Source organism: Stegostoma tigrinum, chromosome 3 (genome assembly GCF_030684315.1).
Source record: "Stegostoma tigrinum isolate sSteTig4 chromosome 3, sSteTig4.hap1, whole genome shotgun sequence".
NCBI lineage: Eukaryota > Metazoa > Chordata > Chondrichthyes > Orectolobiformes > Stegostomatidae > Stegostoma > Stegostoma tigrinum.
Genome location: NC_081356.1, coordinates 88,884,007 through 88,910,221, shown reverse-complemented (window position 1 = coordinate 88,910,221; position 26,215 = coordinate 88,884,007). Strand labels below are relative to the sequence as shown.

At 40.9% G+C, this 26,215-nt stretch overlaps 1 protein-coding gene across 7 annotated transcripts in view; it reads right to left on the bottom strand.

Moving 5' to 3' along the window:
* The window catches only part of LOC125450983 (multiple C2 and transmembrane domain-containing protein 1-like), a 562,377-nt gene that overhangs the window by 471,397 nt on the left and 64,765 nt on the right, over positions 1-26,215 (bottom strand). For 4 of the 7 annotated variants that reach the window (XM_048527527.2, XM_048527528.2, XM_048527538.2 and 1 more), the window contains exon 2: positions 3,321-3,395. The exons of 2 other annotated variants lie outside the window; for them this stretch is intronic. In XM_048527527.2, the coding sequence (XP_048383484.1) occupies positions 3,321-3,395 (75 nt within the window). Of the gene's footprint in view, positions 1-3,320; positions 3,396-21,814; positions 21,839-26,215 lie in introns of those variants that run through there. One more of the 7 variants, XM_059644744.1, reaches the window with a different exon arrangement.

Sequence of the window (26,215 nt, the reverse complement as noted above, 5' to 3'; positions counted from 1 at the left end):
TGACATATTTTTAGTTTTATTGTAATGCTGGCAGTAAATGGTTTCTCCTGATGAGCAGTTGCACGTAAATCAGAACATCGAGAGTATTTAAATTGATAAACATTTAGTCTTGTAGAATTTGAAAACCTTGTCAAGTCAAGGTAATAAAATAATATGCTCCACTAGAGCAAATAGTTCAAACCTGTTCCACACAGTGCACAAGTTTAAAATATGAAAACTATGTAAAGCATGTAAAGTGTATACTGGTATGCAATCTAAATGACAACTAAAGGTTACTGAACAGAAAATAATTTGGTTTAGAACAAGTTCATATGCTTATTCAGTAAAATATAAAATTATTTATGAAAAAATCATCCAGAAATGTTTAAAATTTAAAGTAGACATAAAGACCAGCTTTAAAAAAGTGAAAGATTTAATTAAATTTTCATTCATCAAAAATAACTAACGAACTTAAACAGAACCTCTCATTCTTTTGAACCACCATGACCCTATCCTGCCTCAGTTTAGGGCATTAGACATATGGCTATTTGGGAGAATACCAGCTAGCATAGACAGACAGGCAGATTGTAATTGGGAGAACAAGGTAAATTATGCAAAAAAGCTAAACTACTGGGAATAATCTAGCTAAAGCCTCATCTTATTCAGGCTACTTGCTGTTCAATTCATTTCAGCAAAAAAAAGTTTTTTTTTCTACAAGATTACCATGTTGGTGAAGATGCATTGCCTGCAAACCCTTGGGTTAGTGTGGGCAGGAAACACCCTCATCTGAAAAATCTGGCCCATGGAGAAGAAGTTGTAACTTTGTTTAGATGGATGGCTGTGTCAGCCTTCTTATCAATATTTATCTGTTGTATTCATCATCTCTTAATTTCCATGTCCTATTATTCCACTATGGAAATTGTTTTCAAAAACTTCTGAGCCTGAAAAATAAAACTAAGCACTTAAATGTCTCATAGATGTTATGACAATAGTTGGGATCCTGAAATACTCAGGCATTTTTAACCCTTAATTCCCATTTTTTTTCTCGATTCTGATGGAATGCAACATCAACTGGTGTCAAGAAAACTGTGTGTGAGTGTGCACGCGTGCATGCATGTATAGGAAAGTTTGGCGAAAATGGATTCCTTTCAATGGCCACCTTGCCCATGCCACCCAGTTTTCACAATTAATCTAATCCCATTTGCTTGCATTTGGTCCATATCCCTACATGCCTATCCATCCGTGTACCTGTCCAAATGTTTCTTAAACACTGAAATTGTACTCGCCTCTACGACTACCTCTAGCAACCTATTCTAGACACTCACCACCCTCTGTGGAAAAAAAAAGTGCCCATCTGGACCCTTCTGCATTTCTCCCCTCTCACCTTAAACCTAGGTCCTATAGTTTTAGACTCTCCTACTGGCTATCTACCCTATCTGTTCCTCTCATTATTTTATAGGCCTCTATAAGGTCACCCCTCAGCTTCCTACGCTCTGGTAGAAAAAGTCTCAGTCTATCCATCCTCTCCTTACAACTCAAACCTTCCAATCCAAGTAGCATCCTAGTAAATATTTTCTGCACTCTTTCTAATTTAACAATATTCTTTCTGTAGTAGTTGACCAGAACTGCATGCAGTTCCTCCAAATTGGCCTCGCCAACATCTGCATTAAGATGTCCCAACTCCTTTACTCAATGTTCTGACCAATGAAAGCAAGCATACCGAAAACCTTCTGCGCCACTCTGTCTACCCGTGACTCCACTTTCCAGGACCTGTGAGCATGTACCCCGGATCTCTTTGCTCTTTAATACTCCCGAAGGGCTTAGCATGCATTTATCTAAATTAAACTCAACCCGCCATTCCTCAGCCCACTGGCCCAGTTGATCAAGTTCTCGCTGCATTCGAGATAACCTTCTTCACAGTTTATTGTACCATCAGCCTTGATGTCATCTGCAAACTTACTAACCACACCTCCTAATTTCACTTGGTCGGACATAAAGGTATTCACAAGGGAAGGAGTCCTTTTAAATCAATCTTGCAGCAAACAAATTATTTAGGCGGATAAAGGAGGAGAGCTAGTTCATCTTTCTTCACCTAGAAGCTTAACAAATTGGGGCTCTCATCTGGAACCAGAATAAATTATGAAAATTTGCCTAGGATTTCACCACAACAGATCAAATTGTAAAATAAATTCTAGTAAAGTACTAACAGACTATTGATAAGGGGCAAAAATGGTGTAGTGGTAATGACGGTGGGCAGGTAATCATTAGTTACAGACTAATATTCTGCGGTTTTGGGTTTAAAGCCCACCATGGCAGAGGTGAAATTTGAATTCAGTAAAAATCCAATCTGATAGTGAAAAGAATCTAGACTCAAAACAGTGGCTTGCTCTCTCTCCATAGATGCTGTCTGACCTGCTGTGATCTACAGCATTTGTTGTTTTTAGCACAGATTCCAGTCTCTGCAGTAATTTACTCCTACATCTGGTGATGGCTGTGTAAGTATCATTCTTGATACTCATTTGGTTCACTAATGTTCCTTAGGGAAGGAAATCAGCATTGTTACCTGATTTGGCCTACATGTGGCTCCAGACCTTTAGTAATGTAGTTGATGCTTAAGTACACTCTGAAAAATGGCAGAGCAAGGCACTCAGTTCAAGGGTAAATAGCAATGGGCAATAAATGTCAGTGATGTCCACAACCCATGAAACTGAGCTATGTTTCATTCAAAAAAAAATTGGGTGGAATTTTTCTGTCATTCTGTTCCAAATCATGTCAGATAGGGGTGGGAAAATTGAGTGGCCTTCGAAATAAAAATTGTAAATTCATGTTGTGTCACAGTTCATAAATTTCACAAATGGCTTTCTTCAAGGGCAAGTCAAGGGAGTATACAATAAAATATTTTAGCATTGTGGGTTTGCGAGCTGTGCTGATTTTATGCCACACAGTGTACACTGTGACTTACTTTTCAGTGTGGGTTATCAAATTCAAATCAAAAGTAACAGCTATAACTGACTTTCCTTTCTTTGGTCAACAATGTGGAGTCTAAAAAGAGCTAACTCAGAGCACACTGTGGACTGAACTTGGAGACTTCCTAACATCTGTGCCCAGTACCATATGACAACAATTAGAAAAGCTATTTTCCACTTTAATTTATTGGATCTTGCTCTAACAAACAAATAAAGTCAGATAAAAGAAAAAATATACAGGCGCACCATTAGGAACCCACACAATGACAAAGTGACAAACAGGTAATACGCAAGCAAATCATCAACAGGAAGGCTTAACTATTTCATCATGTCACACCTCATTACAAGATAGTGACTACACTTGGCAACACTTACAAGAGGTTCCCCACAGATGGGCATTATGGAATCTTCTACAGTTAATGAAGACCTAAGATGATTGTTTGAATTCTCCTGCAAAAGAAAGCAACAAATCATGCTTCAGTAATTCAAGAATATAGTAAGGACTTTGAAACACAGAAACATAGAGAATAGAAACAGGGTAAGGCCATTCAGCCCTTCAAACCTAGTCTTCCATTCATCATCATGTCAGCTGATCATCTAACTCAAAAGCCTGGTTCCATTTTTCTTCCATTATCCATTGATTCCTTTAGTCCCAAGCATTATATCCAATTCCTTCTTGAAACCATACAATGTTCTGGCCTTGACTGCTTTCTGTAGTAGCAAATTCCACAAACTTACCACTCTCTGGGCAAAGAAATTTCCCTTCACCCCAGTCCTATAAGGTTCACCCCATATCATTAGACTGTGAACCCTAATTCTGGATTGCCCTGCCATGAGGAACATCTTTCCTGTATCTATCTGTCCACACCCATTAGAATTTTATAGGTTTGCACAAGATCCTCCCTCATTCTTTTGAACTGCAGTTTATACAAGCATAATTGATTCAACCTCTCCTCATTTGATAGTCCTATTGTCCCAGGCATCAGTCCGGTAAATCTTTACTGTATTCTTTCCATAGCAAGAACATCCTTCCTCAGATGAGGAGATGAAAACTGTACCTAATATTGCATCACCAACGGCCCGTACAGTTGCAGCAAGTAATCCCTGCACCTATACTCAAATCCTCTCATTATGAAGGTCAACATACTATTTGTCTTCTTGACCACCTGTTACACCTGTATGGTTACCTTCAGCAACTGGTATATGAGGACACCCAGGCCTCATTGCCTATTTACCTCTTTCATTTTATATTTCATTCAGATAATAATCTGCTTTCTTGTTTTTGCTACCAAAGTGGATAACCTCACATTTATTTACACTATACTGCATGTACCATGCATTTGCCCACTCACTCAGATTGTCTAAATCACACTGAAGTGTCTCGGCATCCTCCTCGCTGCTCACGCTCCCACTTAAACTTATGTCATTTGCAATTTTGGAGATAATACACCTCATCCCTCATGTAAATCATGAAAATATATTGTGAATAGCAGGGATTCTAGTACTGATCCCTATGGTACCCCACTACTGAGTGCCTACCAATGGGAAAAAGACCGTTTGGTCTTACTTTTTGTCTGCCAAGCAGCTTTTTTTAAAATCCATCTCAATACTTTATTGCCAAATCCATATGCTTTATTTTACATGCTGATATCTTACGTGGTACTTTGTTGAATGCTGTCTGAAAGTCCACATAAACCACATTTACAGGTTCCCCCTCATCAGCTCTCCTAATTACATCCTTGAAGCCTTGACCTGACACATAAAGACACGAAATTACAACTAACAGCCATATTCAAATCCAGACTTATAAATATTAACCATTATCCATTTTTTAAAAAATTGAACTGAATTTGATTTTTATATCTGTGCTTTCTTTCATCCCCAACTAAAATGATCACTGATTCACCAATTTCAAACATCTTTTGAATGTTGCATGATATTTTGTGTTCTAAAGCATTAGGTATGCGTAACAGTCGGAAGATGAAATATCCTGGATTCGCCTCCCATTGGTAGGCATGTGGAGTGAAAGTGCTAAGACTAGCTCACGTTTAACCTTGCACTGCAGTGCATATAAAGTCAACCAGTGAAAGGCAATGTAGTCATGTTTCACAAGAATTTGCTGTAAATGCATCTTCAAAACAGTTATTAGTCAGACTCAGCTATAAAATACTAAATAATTGTAAATGCTTTTGAGAACAAAGTGTTCTTGCAAAATCTGGAAAAGCATATATTACCTAGGCTACAGATCCAGAGATAACGACAGAAGAGATCATTGGATGCGTCTCGTAAATGAAAATAGAACTCAGTGAATAATAACAACTCCTATTGCTCTGCAAACAATGAGGGGTAAGAAATCAGCAGCCAATTTCAAGGCTCTCCTGCAATCAGGAAAATACATTTTTCCCCCAAAGTGGACATACAAGAGTCTAGATCAATGTATTTTGAAACATGTGCATCCTGCACAGATTGGGATGAATAAAATTGTCAAGCATACTTTTAGTTTTCCTATTCAGAGCAAGTTCTTTGATATCTAATTGCATGCTATTACCAAGATGGAAATGGCATACAATCTAATGGTACGTTAATGCCACTGCATCGATATTTAAGAATAATTTACTTGCATCATGCTAGATATCCCATGGGCAACTGGTTTAAAATTTCAAAATGGCTTACCTCAGGCAATCTACTTCATACACAATTAATCATTAAATAAATATGGATTCCATTCCTTTCGCCTGAAACTGTCTGCACAGCTTATCAGCAGAAAGAATGAAATGGTGCAAATATAATTTTCACAAGATCATTGGCAGTTTTTATTGTGTGAACTGCCACCCTGAGTCATTGCCTCAGCTGGATGGGATAGTTGCACTTTTGTTGGAGTGAATTAGCTGGATATTAATTACTAAAGTGTATGAATTACCAAGGAACATATGTTCTTCTTCAGAAGAGTTGATGTCTGCTAATGATTGTGCAGGGTTTAGCACCATTTACAAATCTACAGCAATCCGTGCTCATCATGCAGCAAGACCTGGACAACATTCAGATTTGGGCTAAGACCATAAGGATTAGTAGGCCATTTGGTCCATTGAGTCTGCTGTCCATTCAAGGAGATCATGGCTGATCAGATAATCCTCAAGTCCACTTTCCAACCTTATCCTCACAGGCCTCAAATCCCTTACTGATTAAAATTCTATTGAATGCAAGTTTTGAATATAATTAATGACTCAGCCTCAATGATCCTCTGCAGTAAAGAATTCCACAGGTTCACGATCTTCCAAGGGAAATTTTTTCTTTTGTTCAAGTATGTCTTATTCCTGACACTAAGATTATACTTGCTGATCACAGGCTCTCCTAAAAGGGAAAGCAACCTTTCCCCATCAACCTTCGATTTGGATTTAGATTTTATTGTCCCATATATTCAAGTACAGGAATACAGACATACAGTGAACTGTGTGTAAAGTCACCATGCTCTCATGCCATCTCAGTATACAAAAGACAGGATTAAAAACAGGCTCAGAAATGAAAGAAACAAGCACGTATCTGAAAAATCACGTATGTTTCGATAAGTTTGCTTCTTATTCTTCTAAACTCCTATGTTTACAAGCACAACCTACCAAACATCTCTTCAGAAGGCAATCTCATGGCTGCTTCCGACATCAGTATATCATTCCCGAAATTAGGTCACTAAAACCATTCACAGTATTTCAGGTGTGATCTGACTCGTGTTTCGTATAATTTTAACCTCCTTACTTTTCAACTACGTTCCCTTTGAAATAAAGGCCAGCAGTCCATTTCCCTTCCCTGTTTCCAACTGAATTTGGATGCTAGCTTTTTGTGATTCATGTCTGAGGAATCCCAAATCTCTCTCACCTGCAGCTTTCTGCAGTTTTCAACATTTAAATAAAATTCAGCTTTTCTATTCTTCCTGCCAAAGTGCATAACCTTTCACTTTCCCATGTTATATTCCATATGCTAAGATTTTGTGGGAATACTTTGCCTTTTTATATCCCTCTGTCGATGCTTTGTGTGAACCTCACCACTTGCCTTTCCACCTATTATTATGTCATCCGCAAACTTGGTGATAATACATCCTCTTTCCTCATCCAAGTCATTGATATCTATGCAAATAATTGGACTCCAGCACTGGTCCCTGTGGCACTTGACATGGTCACAGTTTGCCATCTTGAATAGGCTTCCTTTATCCCAACTCTCTGCTTTCTATGAGTTAGCCATCTTCCATCCTCATTAACATAGCACCTCCAACAACATGGGCTCTTATCTTATTTAGTACCCTTATGTGTGGAACCTTATTGAATGTCTTCAGGAAAGTCAAATATACTGCACCTACTGGTTCCCTTTTATCCATCTCCTTTGTAGCCTCCTCAAAGAACTGTAACAAATTTTTCAGTCATGATTTCCCTTTCATAATGCCGTGCTGATTCTGCTTGATTTAATGTGTCTTTTGAAATGCTCGGCTCTTACGTTGTTTATAGCAGACTTTAAAATTCCTTCTTTTACAGAAGTTAAGTTAACTAGCCTGTAGAATACATACGTACTGATAAGTGGCAAGTAATATTTATGTGACATACATGTCCGGTAATTGGCAACCCATAAAGAGAGAATCTAGCAATTTCTCATGACATTCAACAACATTACAACCATTGAATCCCACACTACCAATACTCTGAGGTCTATCATTCTCCTGAAGCCTATGTGTATCAAAAAGTTGCTGCTACAAAGGGAAAATCATGGAATTCTGTAGCAAGTGACTCACTTCCTGACCTTCCTCAGCCTGCCATCATCTACAAGACACCAGTCAGTAGTGTGATCATGTATTCTTCACTTGTCTCAATGAATGCAAATTCAATAACACCATCCAGGACAAAGTATCTCCCATTGATTGTTACCTTATTCACCACCTTTAAAATTCATTCCTTCTAATGATGACTCATAGGGGCAGCAGTATCCACTATCTCCGACATACAATGCAGCAATGGGCCAAGTCTCCTTCAATACCACAAAAGATACAAACATCAGCAGATACATGTGAGCATTACCACCTACAAGTTTCTTTCCAAACTATGACCTCATTTGGAACTGTGTCTGTTCATTTATTATTGCTGGATCAAAATCCTGGAAGTCAGTCCTTAACAGAGCTGTGGTGTGCCTCTGCCACATGGACTGCAACAGTTTAAGAAGGTTGCCCACCACCCCCTTTAAAGGTAACTGAGGGATGGGAAACAAATATGCTTTCGCCAGTGATACCATCATCCATGAACAAATAAAAACGAAGTTATCAGCCTCAATGATGCAAACAACTGCCACAGTGGTCCAACTCTGAATATCTTGTCCCGTCGATGCCAATAATGAATACAATTACTGACCTTTGGTTGCAGTTAAAATGGTTAACTTTTCATATTTCAGAGATCCAACTGCTGTCAATCATTGCAACTGTTTCAATGTGATGGAAGGTCCATCCATCACTGATGATAATGCCAGGAACAGCAGATCAGACCATTAACTCGCCACTTAAAATACCTTAATTGACCTCTTACTGGGAGTGTCAGAATTTAGATTGGTTCACTTCAATGTAGTTGTGCCTTTGAAGAGATGTTGAGACTCCAGTGCAATCACTCTTGCTAATACTGCTGTTCACCAACTCTGCCTATATAAGATTTACTTAAATTATCTATACTTCCAACTTTCCCAGGGTTTGCAGCTGCAAGATGCTAACACTGCCATTTGTTTTACTGCAACGGAGCAAGCATTGATTTCAAAAAAAAAATGCAGTGATATTCCAGGACCTGAATTATTTTGCAAGTTATGGAAAAGTGAATTATTTCAAGAATGATCTCAAATAGTATCATAAAAAATAAAATTAATGAGGTCATGAAGTGGAAAAATATCAGCTTTGCTGGTCAGTCAACAGGCAAATGGCATTTCATAAGTTTTAATGACGCTTGCTAAACATTCAGAGTTATACTAACTCGCACTGCAATGCGTCTTTGAATGACCGTATACAAAAACAAAAACCTCATAAAAAGACAGCTACTTCAAATTTGAAGCAATCGTGACATTAAGTGAAATAAAACAGAAACATATGAATGGTAATTTTTTGCTCTTGATTCCAAAAGCAGGTAATAAATAATGTACTGTTTGTCCCTTTTCTGTTCAGATAAAATAAAATGGATAGTTCCAACACTGAAAATTAAAACTGCAAGTTTACTTCAAAGACAACATCTTGAGGAACATGTGAAAAATACTATTGACAGAGTCAGTCATAATTTTCCAGAAGCAGGATGGGTGAGCAGCTGCAAAAGACAATGATAGAAACAGTTCTGTCGACCCTGCAAAGTTCACCTCACTGACATCTCGGGGACAGTGCCAAAATTTGGAGGGCTGTCTCACAGATGAGTTAACTTACAGACAATGTCAGGCAGTTGCTTCTGATTCTGTGAGTATGACTATGTCCCAGACACCACCATCACCATCCCTGGATATGTCCTGTCTCACCGGCAGGACAGACCCAGCAGAGGGGACAGCACAGTGGTATACTGTCGGGAAAGTGTTGCTCTGGGAGTCCTCAACATGGACTCAAGGCCCCATGAAGTCTCATGGCTTCAAATTAAACATGGGCAAGGAAATCTCATGCCGACTATCACATTCCATCCTCGCTCAGCTGATGAATCCGTACTCCTCAACATTGAACAATACTTAGAGGAAGCACTGAGAATGGCAAGGGCATAAAATGTACTCTCGGTAGATGATTTCAATGTCCACCACCAAAAGTGGCTCAGCAGCAGTACTACTGATCGAGCTGGTCGGGTCCTACAGAACATAGCTGCTAGGCTGGATCTGCAGCAGGTGGTGAGGGAACCAACAAGCAGGAAAAACATACTTGATCTCATCCTTATTGATCTGCCTGCTGCAGTTGCATCTGTCCATGACAGTATTGGTAAGAGTGACCATTACATAGTCCCAGTGGAGATGAAGTCCCACCTTCATACTGAGAACAACTTCCAGTGTGCTGTGTAGCACTATCACTGTGCCAACTGGGACAGACTTCACACAGATCTAGCGACTCAAGACTGTGCATCCATGAGGCACTGTGGGCCATCAACAGCAGCTGAAGTTGTACAATCTGTAACTTCATGTCCCGGTATATTCCCCACACAACCATTACCATCAAGCCAGGGGATCAACCTTGGCTCAATGGAGAGTGCAGGAGGGCATGCCAGGAGCAGCACCAGGCATACCTGAAGATGAGGTAACAACCTGGTGAAGCCACCAAACAGGACTACTTGCATGCCAAACAGCGAAAGCAGCAAATGATAGACAGAGCTAAGCGATCCACAACCAATGGATCAGATCTAAGCTCTGCAGTCCTGCCACATGCAGTTGTGAATGGTGGTGGACAATTAAACAACTCACTGGAGAAGGAGGCTCCAGAAATATCCCCATCCTCAATGATGGAAGAGCCCAGCACATCAGTGGAAAAGATAAGGCTGAAGTATTTTCAGCAATCTTCAGCCAGAAGTGCCTAATGCATGATCCATCTTGGCCTCCTCCAGTGATTCCTAACATTACAGATACCAGTCTTCAGCCAATTCAATTCACTCTGCGTGATATTGGGAGACAGTTGGAGGCACTGGGTACTGCAAAGGCTACAGGCCCTGACAACATTCTGGCAATAGAACTGAAGACTTGTGCTCCAAAACCTGCTGCTCCCCAGCCAAGCTGTTCTAGTACAGTTACAATGCTGGTATCTACACGGCAATGTGGAAAATTGCCCAAGTATGTACTGTACATAAAAAGCAGGTCGAATCCAATCCAGCCAATTACCGCTCCATCAGTCTACTGTCAATCATCAGTAACAGTGCTATCAGGCAGCACCTGCTCAGCAATAACCTGCTCATTGCTGCCCAGTTTAGGTTCTGCCAGGGCCATTCACCTCCTGATCTCATTACAGCCTTGGTTTAAATATAGACAAAAGAGATGAATTCTAGAGGTGAAGTGAGAGTGACAGCCCTTGACACCAAGGCTGCGTTTGACCAAGTGTGGCATCAAGGAGCCCAAACAAATTTGGAATCAATGGGTTTCAGAGCACAAACTGTCTGTTGGTTGGAGTCATACCTGACACATAGGAAGATAATCATTGTTGTTGGAGGTCAATCATCTCAGCCCCAGGACATCTCTGCAGGAGTTCCTCAGGGTAGTGTCCTCGGCCCAACCATCTTGAGCGGCTTCATCAATGACCTTCCCTCCATCATAAGGTCAGGATTGGGGATGTTCCCTGATGATTGCACAATGTTCAGCACAATTTCTGACTCCTCAGATACTGAAGCAGTCCGTGTTCAAAGGCAACAAGATCCGGACAACGTGCAGGCTTGGGCTGATAAGTGCCAAGTGACATTCGGACCACACAAATGCCAGGCTATGGCCGTCACCAATAAGAGACAATCGAACTACCACCACTTGACCATCAATGGTGTTACCATCACTTAATCCCCTGTTATCAACATCTTGGGGATTAACATTGACCAGAAACTCGACTGCATTCACCACATAAACACAGTGGCTACAACATAAGGTCAGAAACTAGGAATACTGCGGCGAGTAAGTCATTTCATAACTCCTCAAAGCCTGCCCACCAGCTACAAGACACAAGTCAGGAGTGTGATGGAATACTCCCCACTTGCCTAGACAAGTGCAGCCCCAACAACACCCAAGAAGCTTGACTCCATCTGGAACAGAACAGCCTTCTTGATTGGCACTCCATCCACAAGCATCCACTCTCTCTACCATCAATGCTCAGTAGCAGCAGAGTGTACTATATACAAGATGCACTGCAGAAATTCACCAAACATCCTCAGACAGCACCTTCTAAACTCAATCATTTCCATCTAGAAATACAAGGGCAGCAGACATCTGGGAACACCACCACCTCAAGTTCCTCTCCAAGCCACTCAGCATCTGGGCTTAGAAAGATATCTCCGTCCCTTCACTGTCACTGGGTCAAAATCCTGGAATTCCCTCCCTAATAGCACTGTGGGTCAATCTACAATAGATGGACTACAGTGGTTCAAGAAGGCAGCTCACCACCACCTTCTTAAGAGCCACTAGGGATGAGCAAGGAATGCTGGCCAGCCAGCAACACCCACATCCCACAAATTAACAGAGAAAAGAAACAAGTTCTAAAATGTACGAAGCACCTGCTTCTTGCAAGGACATACTGACTTTGTAAACCTTTTCTTTAAAATCTTCTTCAGCTCATTGTCATTCAGTTCAGTGCAGACAAATACAATAATTCATTCTCTACCACATTTTGATAGTTTCAATTTGACAGCGCTTCTGTCATCTCATTATTCATTCTGTTGGCATCCCTCTGTATTATGTTAATGGGGCTTTCATTATACTTCCAGGGTCTTGCAATTGATGACAGAATCAACAGAATATGCAACAAGACAGCGATTTTGTGTCTTCGGAGTTGCAAGATAAATATGATGGGAGTTGGGTACAGTGTTTGTACTGTTTTCGGGGAAAAGGGCGATAGTCACAAGTGTGTTGAGAATATACTTGTTCTATTGAGACACTGAACAGGATTGCAACTTTAGAATGAAGCCTAGAGCTTCCTTTTCTCATTTGGTGGTGACTCAGCTCTTATCCAGAAACTTCTATGAAGGCCAGCTGGTCATTCATGCCTGTATTGATGTATGGACCAACAGTTAATGTTCCTATGCTATAGCCTTATTTTATCAAACCTCTATTTATGTAGCAAAGGATTCTATAAATCCTGGTAACCATTTTTATTTTATTTATTTATACGACATGAACTTTAATGGCTGGGCACCATTATTTATCTATCCTTGATTTTCCTTGAGAAGGTGGTGCTTGACTGCCTTCTCAAACCTCGGCAATCGACCTGATGTAGCAATACTCACAGTTAGCAAAGGAGATTTAGCATTTTGACCCAGTAGCAGTGAAGGAATGAGAATATATAGCGCCAATCTGTCCTGCCATTTTCAACAATTTGTGCATGTATGCCCCCGGATTTAAATGGTTTTATATTGCCCTTCCTTGTTCTTCCTACCAGGGTGAATCACTTCTCATTTCTCTGCATTAAATTCAACCTGCCTAGCTAACCTCTCTTCAAGCTGATCACAATCTTCCTCACACTTCACAATACCACCACATTTTGTGTTATCTGCAAGTGTTAAAATAATGCCCTACACAGTCTTGGTGATTAATATAGATCAATAAAAGAGTGGCACTAATTCCAACCATTGAGGAAGCTCAATATTGTTTATGCCAGTCTAAAAACAACAGTCCGGCACTATCACAAAATGAAGATATTGCAGGTCTTGGATATGATGAAAGGTCATTGACCTGAAATGTTGATTCTATTTCTCCCCCCTCGTTGATGCCACCTGACCTGTTGAGTATATCCAGTACTTTTCGTATTAATTCTATTCTCTGTTTCCCGTCACTCAGCCCTGGGGAGGGCTCAAAACAGATTTACCAGGGAGTTGCTGGAGATAAAAGATTTTTGTTATAAGGAGAGCCTGGATAGGCCGGGACCTTTTTCACTGGAGTCTAGGAGTTGAGAGATGACCTTATCAAGGTTTATAAAATTATGAGGGGTATAGATAAGGTGAATGGCAGGTGCCTTTTTCCTAGAGTGGGAGATTTCAAAAGTAGGGGGTATGCTTTTAAGGGGAGAGATTTAAAAAAGACATGACGGGCAATGGTTTTACATAGAGAGTGGTTCCGTGTGAAATGAACTTCAGAAGAAAGTGGCAGATGTGGATACAGGCACAACATTTAAAAGTCATTTAGCTAAGTACATGAGCAAGAAGTGCTTGGAGGGATATGGGCTAAGCATAGGCAGGTGGGACTAGGATTATGACCAGCATGGGCTGGTTGGACCAAAGTGTCTGTTTCCATGCTGTGTGGCTCTATGACTCTGTCTCCATGCTGCCACTGTCTTCTTTATTTTAAGAGTCTCAACATAGTGGACAAACCTGTTATGAGGCAATTTATAACCATCTTTTGGAAGAACATGCACACCAGACGCTCACATTGCTGTGACAAATGTGCCCTCTAATTCAATGTAAAACTTAACAAGTTATTTAAAAACAATTTGTTCTTTAAAATTAATTTTCAAAATTAATGGGAATGCTGCCGCAGATTATCGGTCCCACCCACAAAAGCAGAGCCAACACAAAAGTAAAATACTGCAACATGCTGGAAATCAGAAAAAGAAACAGAAAATTCGGGAATACTCAATATCTTCGACGACAGTTGTGGCGACAAAAACAAAGTTAGTATTTTAGGTCCATGACCTTACATTAGAAAAACACTGGTTCAGCATTACCCGGAATGTTGAGTCCAAGTCTGGGTGTCACACTTTGGGAAAGATATTAAAAAAAATTGGAAAGTATACAGAATAAATTTATGAGAGTGATTCTTAAGCAACAGCCCAGTTGCAAGGATAAATTGGTGAAGCTGGGTAGGACTCTCGATAGAAAACTGAGGGGAGCTTCTATAGAAGTGCTCAAGTTCATGACAGAGCATCAGAATGCAAGAAATTGAAGTAGAATAGGCAATTTGATCCCTCGGCATTACGCCACTATTCAATAAGTCAATGGCTGAGGTAGTAGGAACTGCATATGCTGGAGAATCTGAGATAATCTGAGATAATCTGAATCTGGAGAATCTGATTTTCATTTTCTGAAGAAGGGTCTATACCCAAAACGTCAGCTTTCTTGCTCCTCTGATGCTGCTTGGCCTGCTGTGTTCATCTAGCTCTACACCTTGTGAAGTCAATGGCTGAACTGTTTGTGGCTTTAACTGCACTTGTCTGTCCCCAATAGCCCTTGTCTCCATCGTCAAAGGATTAATTTACCACTGATTATATTCCAAAACTCAGTCTCCACTGCTATATGTGGAAAAGAATTCCAAACGCTAATGATCATCTGAGAGAAGAAAAAATTCTTCCTCAACACTGTCTGACGTAAGCTGCATATTATATTTAAACTGTGCCCCCAGTTTTAGATTCCTCTGTAAAGGGAGATTCCTCTATAAAGGGAGATGTCATGTCAGTATCTAACATGTCAAATCCCCTCAGAATCTGACATGTTTCAATAAGACTCACTATTCATTCTTTCAGGCTCCAATGACTTTTTTTTGCACTCATTCATAAAAGGTGGTGGTGAGCAGCCTATTGAACCACTTTAGTGCATTTGGGTGTATGTACACCCACACTGTCATTAAGTTCCAGGATTTTCACCCAAGCACACTGAAGGAATACCAACGTATTTCCAAGTCAGCATGGTGACGGACTTGGACGGGAACATACTGTTGGTGGTGTTCCCATGTATTTGCTGCAGGAGTCCGAGATGATCGTAGTCATGATTTGGAAGGTGCTATCAAGGGAATGTCAAGGAATTTCTGCAGTGTATCTTACTGCAGTTGAGCTTCAGTGATGGAGGGAGTGAATATTTATGGATATGGATAGGCTCAAACTGAGCAACCTTTCCTCATAATACAAACCTCTGACTCCAGAAATCAGCTGAGTGAACTGCTTCATTGGCAATTAAGTCCCTCCCTAAGTAAGGTAACCAAAATTACATGCAGTATTTTATGTACGGTATCACTAATATCCTATACAGTTGTAGTAAGACTCCTTACATTTACAGCCTCTTGTAACAAAGGCCAGTATTTAATTTGTGTTTGTTATCACTTGCTATACCTGCATACTAAGGTTGTGATTCGTGTATAAGGATATCCTGGATCTGCGTCATTGTATTCTGTCATCTCTCTCAATGAAAATATTATCACGCTTTTCTATTCATTCCACCAAAGTGGTGAATGTCACACTTTCCTACATTTCACTTCATCTCCTTTTTTTTTGCCTATTCACAAACACACGGCCCAACTTTTGAATTAAGAGCAACAGTAGACCATTTGGCTCCTTGAGCCTGCTTCACTATTTCCTAAGGTCATGACTGATCTAATTTAGGTCCTTGAATCTCTCTCTACCCCATGTATCCTTAGACTCATTTTTCAGTCAAGGATCCATCTACCACTGCCTTAAAACATTCAATCATCCAGCTTCAACTGCTGTCTGGAGGAAGAGAATTCTACAGAACAATAACCTTCTGTAACAAAAATAAAATTCCTCTCATCTATGTCTTAAATGAGAGACCAATTATTTTTAACATGGGTGTCCTATGTTCTATTATCTTCCAAAAGGGGAAACATTCTTTCAGCATCCACCCTGTCAAGACCACCCAGAATCTTATAAGTTTCAATAAGCATGACCACTTATTTTTTGGAAGTCCAACACAGCTCCAAAATGTTCAAGATAACAAAGTGTGGAGCTGGATGAACACAACAGGCCAAGCAGCATCTTAGGAGCACAAAAGCTGACGTTTTGAGTCTAGACCCTTCATTAGAAAAGGGGGATGGGGAGAGCATTCTGAAATAAATAGGGAGAGAGAGGGAGGTGGATCAAATATGGATAGAGGAGAAGATAGGTGGAGAGGAGACAGACAAGTTAAAGGGGCAGGGATGGAGCCTGTAGAGGTGAGTATAGGCAGGGTGGTAGGGAGGGGATAGGTCAGTCCGGGGAGGATGGCAGGTCAAGGGGGCGAGGGATGAGGTTAGTAGGTAGGAAATGGAGGTGCGGCTTGAGGTGGGAGGAGGTGATAGATGAGAGGAAGAACAGGTTAGGGTGGTGGGGACGAGCTGGGCTGGTGTTGGGATGCACTGGGGGGAGGGGGAGAACTGGGCTGGTTTTGGGATGCAGTGGGGAAGTGGGAGATTTTGAAGCTTGTGAAGTCCACATTGATACCATTGGGCTGCAGGGTTCCCAAGCGGAATATGAGTTGCTGTTCCTGTAACCTTTGGGTGGCATCGTTGTGGCACTGCAGGAGGCCCAGGATGGACATGTCATCTTAGGACTGCAAAGGGGAGTTGAAATGGTTCGTGACTGGGAGGCGCAGTTCTCTATTGCGAACCGAGTGTAGGTGTTCTGCAAAGCGGTCCCCAAGCCGCTGCTTGGTTTCCCCAAAGTAGAGGAAGCCACAACGGCATTTCCAAAATGTTCAAACTTTCTTTCATCCTTGGAAGCAGACTAATGAACCGTCCCTGAATTACTTTTATTGTACTTACATTTTTTGTCTTATGTAAGAAGATCAAAACTTTGCAAAACACACCAAATATGCTTCTGCCAATGCACCACTTATAGCTAAACATCCTGACTTTACATTTAATTCCCATTGCAATAAACAAAACTACTCCAGTTGTCTTCCTAATCATTTGCTACGTGTGTAAATCAACTTTTTGTGATTTATGCAACTGGCACACAGATCCCTCTGCACTGTGAAGTACAACAATCTTTCTCTATTTAAATAATATTATGCTTTTCATTGCTCCTGCCAAAGTGGGTAAGTTTATTTTCTCCATCATCCCCCACTGACATTCATTTTGTCCATTCCATCGACCTATCTATATCCCACTGCAATTACTTATTCTGCAACTTACTTTGAGTCATCAGCAAATTTAGCAACCATACATACAGCCCTTTCAACCTAGACAATGATATCATTTACAAGTAGTTACGTCACCAGCACTGATCTCTGTGGCACACTGGTTACACATTGTCCATTCCACTGTTTTCTGTTGGCTGACAAATTCTCTATCCTTAACTTATTTATATCCCTTTACAGTCATAAGAAGAGAAGTTGCTGGAAATACTGACAAGGTCTGCAGCACCTGTGGATAGAAGAACATAGAATTCCTTTATAAATTTTCTATAATTTCTGCACAGTTTGCTTTCAAACCATTTGGATAGACTTGAAATGTTTTGTCTCAGAGAATCAGTGTCGCAATTGCCGGAACTGAAGAAGGGTTTCGACCCAAAACATTCACTTTTCTGCTCACAGATGCTGTCTGACATGCTGTGCTTCTCCATCTCCACATTTTTTGACTCCAGCTTCCAGCATCTGCAGTCCTTTATGTTGCCAAATACCGGTTATCACTTATTTAGGATGAATTGAGTGGAACAGAATTAACCTTCATTGTTGCGTGTACTCAAATCAGTGCAGTGACAACTTTGTAATGGATCCAAGATGGTGGCAGAGTAAGACACTCCAGCTGGAGCTCCTCCACTTCTACTGTGGTCTTTCTTTTATGGCTTTTTTCAAACCTTTAACTTCAACTTATCCGGAGGTTAATGAGGAAGACCAAAGGATGTCGCTGGCGAGTCCTGGAAATGATTTCCAGGCCAGGCTGGTGTTGGAGTGAGGTTGGTGGCGACGAGTCCCAGAGGGAGTCTGGAGGTGTGTCCCAGGCCAGGCAGTTGTGGGGGAACGGAGGTTGGTGCCGGGACGGTGAGTCTCGGAGCAGAGGTTGGCGCGGGAATGGTGAGTCCCGGAGCGGAGGTTGGCGCGGGGACGGTGAGTGCGGAGCGGAGGTTGGCGCGGGGATGGTGAGTCCAGCCTGGTCTAAAGGCTTGGCCTAGACAATCTGAAGGCTCGATGCTGGCATGGGCTTGGTGAAGAGACTAAATTTTGGCTACTTTTTAAATACAAAGTTCATTCTTTATTCCTATTTATGATTCTTTCATGCCTATAACACATACTTAAGTATTCTGTACCCAGGTGACTGTACCCAAGATGACACTAAAGTGATGAGATTACAAACTAGAAGAACTGAAGGCAACACCTGGGAAAGCATTTTTATGCAATAATTAGTCAGGAACTAAAATGCACTGTCTGAAAGTGTGGTGGGACAGATTCAGTTGTAGCTTTATAAGCGAATTCCATGACTAACTACAAATATCCGGCTATAGGGAAAAGTCTAGGTTTTGGGAACAGCTGAATAACTCCTGCAAAGAGTTAAAACAAGTTGTGGCCTCCTGCACAGCAATCATTCTGTGAAGCAGTTTTTTTGCTGTTATAAATGTGATAATATGTTCCGGTTTCCTTCTGCCTCCTTTGTAAACAAAGCAGCCAAGTTCTACTTCAGAACAAGACGAACATTTTAATTGCTACATTTAAAGCCTAACTTAATTTCATAAAATATTTCTGTTCAGTTTAGATATCTACTCTGCTTATTCATCAGAAATTATGACAAATGATATTAGCGAACAAATATGTAACACATTTGTGAGACATTTTATCTCCTAGAGACTGAATGTGAAGTTGAAAAGAGCTGGATGAGAAAGGGACTTCTCAATCCCCTTCTAAAAATCTAATTTTTCTGTATTTAACATTTAATATTTCACTGTAATTTACTGTTTAAATTCTAAATTAATCTAAGCATAAGCAGGGATATTCAAGCGCTCTATTTGAGAAAATGTGACATTCATTAATCAAGAAAACCACTTAAACCACTTTTCCTGTACATGATGCTGAGCATCCTCTTCATTTCATATCATATAATAGATGCATCTCAGTGCAACTTAGCAGAGAGCGCAACTTTAAGCACAGTGTTAAGAGTTGGATGGCCAGGAGAGTTAAGAGAGGAGAGGAGGCGTTCCCAAGATTTTTTCAAAAAAAAACTTTTTGACCTTCTGGACATTGATTTCTAGGCTACTGCAAGAAAGCAGTGTGAAGTGAAGAAAAGATTTACGAGAATGTTACCAGGACTGGAGGGTTTAAGTTATAAGGAGAGACTGGATAGACTGGGACTTTTTTTACTGGTGCACTAGAAGTTGAGGGGTGAACCTTATAAAGGTTTATAAAGTCACAAGGGGTGTAGATAAGGTAAATAACTAAGGTCTTTTCCCGAGGGTAGGGCAGTTTAAAACCAGAGGGCATAATTTCATGATGAGAGGAGAAAGATTTAGAAGGGACCTGAGAGGCAACTTTTTCACACAGAGGGTTGGTTGGTATGTGGAATGAACTGCCAGAGGTATTGGTAGATGCAGGTACAGTTACAACATTTAAAAGACATTTAGACAGGTACGTGAATAGGAAATGTTTAGAGGGATATGGGCCAAATGCAGGCAAATGTGATTCAATTAAGTTTGGGAAACTTGGTCAACATGGATGAGTTGGACCGAAGGGTCTGCTTCCATGCTGCACGACTCTATGACTGTGCAGTTAGTATCCAGTATATAAGGTGTATTAGCAGCCACAGTTTAAAATGGTACAGGAGCTGATGGTAGGTTTAATGCAATATATAGAAAAGGAAAAGAACTAATTAAATAAAATTAACTAAGTATTTAATTAAAGCACTTCAGGGATGAAAGAACAGATGAGGTGTCCTAGTTGCAGTATGTTGGAGATCCTGTGTTCCAGTGTGATCCACTGCAATATATCACTGAAAATGTTTGCATTCTGTATGGTTATGAGCTGAAGGCTGATCTAGAGGTAGCATGAAACATCAGGAGAGGTAAACTTACCTGAATGCTTTTATTCTAGGATCCAGACACACCCATTAGGATAGTGCAATGGGCTAGCCTCGTCCTGGGAGAACCACCTTGTTGATCATGGTATCTCCCCTGCCAGGTAAGTATTTCCTGAGATGCTGCTGGGCCTGCTGTGTTCATCCAGCCTCACATCTTATTATAATAAAATGTGAGGCTGGATGAACACAGCAGGCCAAGCAGCATCTCAGGAGCACAAAAGCTGACGTTTTGGGCCTAGACCCTTCATCAGAGAGGATTCTCGAGCATCTGCAATTCCCATTATCACTCACAGCCATTAGGATAATGTTTTTGTTTCTGAAGAAGGGTCCTGACCTGAAACATTGACTTTCCTGCTCCTCTGGTGCAGCCTGGCCTGCTGTGTTCCTCCAGCTCCACACTGTTATCTCTGACTCCAGTATCAACAGGTCTTACTATCTCTGATACCCAATAGGACAGGGTTTATTGACTGGATTGGAGTAAAGAGGACACTACAGTAAATGAGGCAGGAAAGGGAACCCAAAGGACAGTGAGCAGAACACTCAGTCTTTGAAGCTGTCTAACAGGTTTGATGTTCTTTCAGCTTGTTGGACTAAGATCTAGTGAATTGCATAACTAGGAAAGTAGAGAGGATTTTAAATAAAATATTGGATGCAAGGGATCAAATTTGAAAACAATCAAGTTAATCAGGCATCATTAGTTGATTATTGCGGACAGGGACATCATGTGGAGTCAATCAACTGGAATTCTTTTAAAAAGTAAATGTGAGGAAGCGATGGATGTACTGTACTGATAATTCAAGAAGGTATTTGATAAAGTGTTACTTTAAAGGTTTTTTCAGAAAATAAAAGCACATTGTGTAGGGGTGGCATGGATAGAAGACTAGTTGATAAACAGGAAACAGGTTTGGCAATAAATGGGTCTTTTTCTGGCTGGCATGATATAACATATGGTGAACCACTGGATTCAATGTTCAACTTTGTACAAAATTGCAGAAATGCCTTGGATAAAGGGATGAAAGGTTACTAAATTTGCTGATGCCACAAAGGTAGCAAAGCAAGTTGTAGAGAGGACGTAAGCAGGCAATGGATACATATAGGTAGGTAAGTGAATGAGCAATGATAAGCAAGGTGGTGAAAATTTGTCATGGTTAGGAAGGAATGTGGACTAATTATATCAGACATGGTTTTATCGATTGGGAAAGCAGGTTCAACAAGCTAAGTGGTCTATTCCTGCCCCGAATTCATATGTTTGTTTGTACTTTACAAAGGTGCACAGGATTAATGCATCAAAGATATCTATCACTAAGAGTATTATTTTACTATTGATCTTTTAGCAACTTTCAGGAAATAGTAAGAGAGAGTTGCTAAATTATCTGTTACTACCATTTGTTCTAATTCGAGGCAGTGACGAATGTGACCAAAATAGTAGGCAACAACCTTAACAAACTTACCTCTGCTAATGCCAAAGATGCAACAACTTCTGCTAAATTGGAATACACCTTCCATCTTATTTCCTGAATGTCTTAATCTTTTTGTTTAGATTACTACTTTGTATTTTCATTTATGGTAACTGCTTTTTGCACAAGCAGTTCAAACCCCACAGGAAGAGCGAGTCAAAGATCAACAAACCACAAATTTGTTTCAATGCAGCTTGTGAGACTTAGGTCAGTCTTTACCCTCCAGTAAATAGAGGATCAGAAACAGCAAGTAACACATTACTGTCAAAGTAGGAGTAATGATACTATAACCAGCAAACAGACAAAATGAAAAAGAAGCTGACAAACATGAACTGCTGCAGCTGCTGACAATTTGGGATTAAAAATGAAAATACTTCAAATACTCTGAAATAGTAGGAACTGCAGATGCTGGAGAATCTGAGATAACACGGTGTAGAGCTGGTTGAACACAGCAGGGCAAGCAGCATCAGAGGAGCAGGAAGGCTGACGTTTTGGGCCTAGACCCTTCTTCAGAAATGCGTCTAGGCCCGAAATGTCAGCTTTCCTGCTCCTCTGATGCTGCTTGACCTGCTGTGTTCAACCAGCTCTATACCTTGTTGTCTCATACTTCAAATACTCAGCAGTTTGGGCAGCATCAGCACAGAGAAAGAAAACTTGCAATTTCACATTGACAAACTAGCATCAGACTACAATAATGCTGGTAGTCTTGGAAGAGATTGGGTGCTGTGCATTAGTGAATTAGATTGCTGAGTCTATGTTCTTGTTGGATTAATATTTATTCAACATTCTATGAATGATTTATATTCTTAAACTTAGCACAAGTTTCATTGAGCAGAATCACTTTGCAGATTCTCTCCACTACACGACTTCTTAAATCAGTGCTGTTTGAGTATTAATAATTTACTGTAAATTCAAAGTTAGAGAATAGGAGCACAGGAACAGCAGCTGGCCACTCTGCCATGTAATATGATCATACTTGAACTCTTCATTCCTTTTAGCCATACTATGCCCATAACCTTTTATAGCCTTGATAATCAAAAAAAAAATCAATCACTACTTTAAACCAATCAAAGACTGAGCTTCTACAGCCCTCTGTAGTAGAAATTTCCAAAGGTTCATAAACCTCCAAGTAAAAGAATGTATCCTCATTTCGCATTAAATGGCAATCACTTCATCTTTAAATTGTCAAACAGAATCATGGGCAACTCTACATCCCTACCTGATGAACTCAATGCATTCTGCACTCATTTTGAGCAGAAGGGCAGTGAAATGATGTCACATATCCCATCAGCCTCAGATGTACCTGTACCCATGGTCACTGCCGCAGTCATTAGATCAGCCTTCTTAAGATTCAACCCACGGAAAGCGACCAGCCTGCATGAAGTCTCCAACCATGCACCTTAATCCTGTGCAGACCAGCTGGTGGGAGTATTTGTTGACATCTTCAATATCTCCTTACTATGATCTGAAGTTCTCACTTGCTTCAAGAAGACCACCAACAAGCAGTATGCCTCAATGACTATCACCAGTGGTTTTGACATCCATTATTATGAAGTGCTTTGACAGGTTGGTCACGGCTCACATCAACTCCAGCCTACCAGACTGCCTTGATCCATTGCAACTCAACTACTGGCAAACAGGTCCATGGCAGACTTCATCTCCCTGCCTCTACACTCATACCTGGTACATCCGGACAACAAGTATACATATGTCAGGCTCTGACTTACTGGCTACAGCTCCACCTTCAACACCATAATTCAAAACAAACTCATCTCCAAACTCCAGGTTCCAGATCTTTGCTGCACCCTCTGTAACTGGATCCTTGACTTCCAGACCAACAGATCGCAGTCAGTAAGGAAAGGCAACAACACCTCTTCCATGATAATCCTCGACACTGATGCTCCACGAGACTGCATACAGAGGTAGGTACAGAGGTACTCTTCTGAAGAAGGGTCACCGGACTGGAAATGTTAACTCTTTTTTCCTTCACAGATGCTGCCAGACCTGCTGAGCTTTTCTTTGAAGCATTTTTTTGGTTTCAATGAGATCACTTCTCATTTTTCAAAAGTCTGGAGAATAAAAGCCAGTTTGCCCAATCTCTTTATGGGACAATCCCACTGGATCCTTCATTCTCAGCAGTACATTACCTTTTATATTATGTGCTTTAATTTTGCTAAGCAACCTCCTGTGTGGAGCCTTATCCAAAGCCTCTGAAAATCCAAATATACTATATCCATTGACTCCTTTTTATTAACCTTAATAGCAACATTCTCAAAACATTCCAAGTTTGTCAACCATATTTTTTTAATTATATGTCCATGCTGACTGTGTTGAATCAGGTCATTTTTAAACAAGTATGCCACTGCCTCTATTGTCATCTCCACACTATGGGATGTAAACAATCAATTCCCACAGACACCAACTTTTGGTCACATTAATTTCTCCAGTACACTTTCATACCAAATGCTAATTTCTTTCAAATTGTCATTCTCCCTATTCACTTGAATCTTTAATTCTAGGTGATATCCTTGTATCTTCTTTGGTGAAAACAGACACAAAGTACTCATTTAGCTTCTCTGCATTTCTCTATTTCCATTATAAATTCATCTGACTCTGCTTTTAATGGAATAAACATTCATCTTATTCAAACATTTCCTTTTCACATAACTGTAGAATATTTTACAGTTCATTTTATGTTTTTGCTAAACTACATTTGTATCCTGTTTTCCTAATTGGATTTTCAGTCTTCTTTTGCCATATTCCAAACATTTCCCAATCTTTAGATTTATTACTGTTTCTTCAAACTTAATAAGCCTTTTGTTTTAATCATGCACATTCTCTATCTTCCTTTGGTAGCCATAATTCAGTGACATTTATGTCTTTTTGCACTTTGAAGAATTATTGTTATAGACTATCCATTGCCTATACACAGTCATGTCTTTTAATGTATTTTCCAAATCCAGTTCGGCCAGATTGTGTGTCATGTTTTCAAAGTTTCCCTTCTTCAGTTTTAACACTGTGCTTCACAATTAACGAGCTCACTTTCAAACATAATGTAAAACACTAAGATAATAAAATGTGAGGCTGGATGAACACAGCAGGCCCAGCAGCATCTCAGGAGCACAAAAGCTGACGTTTAGGGCCTAGACCCTTCATCAGAGAGGGGGATGAGGTGAGGGTTCTGGAATAAATAGGGAGAGAGGGGGAGGCGGACCGAAGATGGAGAGAAAAGAAGATAGGTGGAGAGGAGAGTATAGGTGAGGAGTTAGGGAGGGGATAGCTCAGTCCAGGGAAGACGGACAGGTCAAGGAGATGGGATGAGGTTAGTAGGTAGGAGATGGAGGTGCAGCCTGGGGTGGGAGGAAGGGATGGGTGAGAGGAAGAACAGGTTAGGGAGGCAGAGACAGGCTGGGCTAGTTTTGGGATGTAGTGGGTGGAGGGGAAGAGCTGGGCTGGTTGTGTGGTGCAGTGGGGGGATGGGACGAACTGGGCTGGTTTTGGGATGCGGTGGGGGGAGAGGAGATTTTGAAGCTGGTGAAGTCCACATTGATACCATTGGGCTGCAGGGTTCCTAAGCAGAATATGAGTTGCTGTTCCTGTAACCTTCGGGTGGCATCATTGTGGCACTGCAGGAGGCCCATGATGGACATGTCATCTAAAGAATGGGAGGGAGAGTGGAAATGGTTCACGACTGGGAGGTGCAGTTGTTTATTGTGAATCGAGCGGAGGTGTTCTGCAAAGCGGTCCCCAAGCCTCCGCTTGGTTTCCCCAATGTAGAGGAAGCCACTCCGGATACAATGGATACAGTATACCACATTGGCAGATGTGCAGGTGAACCTCTGCTTAATATGGAAAGTCATCTTGGGGCCTGGAATAGGGGTGAGGGAGGAGGTGTGAGGGCAAGTGTAGCACTTCCTGCGGTTCCAGGGGAAGGTGCCGGGTGTGGTGGGGTTGGAGGGCAGTGTGGAGCGAACAAGGGAGTCACGGAGAGAGTGGTCTCTCCGGAAAGCAGACAAGGGTGGGGATGGAAATATGTCTTGGGTGGTGCGGTCGGAAGGGAATGATGTGGACTGGAGATTTAGCCTCACTGGTACCTCAGCCAGGTAAGGCAATTGCTTACATCTTGGCTGGAAAGGAGATGTGTTAGTTGTCTTCTCCTTTGCTACTGCTTCATGTCATTCCCCTTCTTCCTTTTGCTCCTCTTGCTCCTCCTCTTCATCTGATCATGTTTACCTGGCAGAAAGGGCTTTGCCTTCATGATACTGCAACTGTCCAGGTTATGGCAATTCATGAGAAGTTATAACACATGCTCTTTGAAACACTTCAGGGCTCCTTTAGAAAATCTAGACATTGGAAGCATTCCTTAGGTATGCCAAACATGTGTGCTATCAAGAT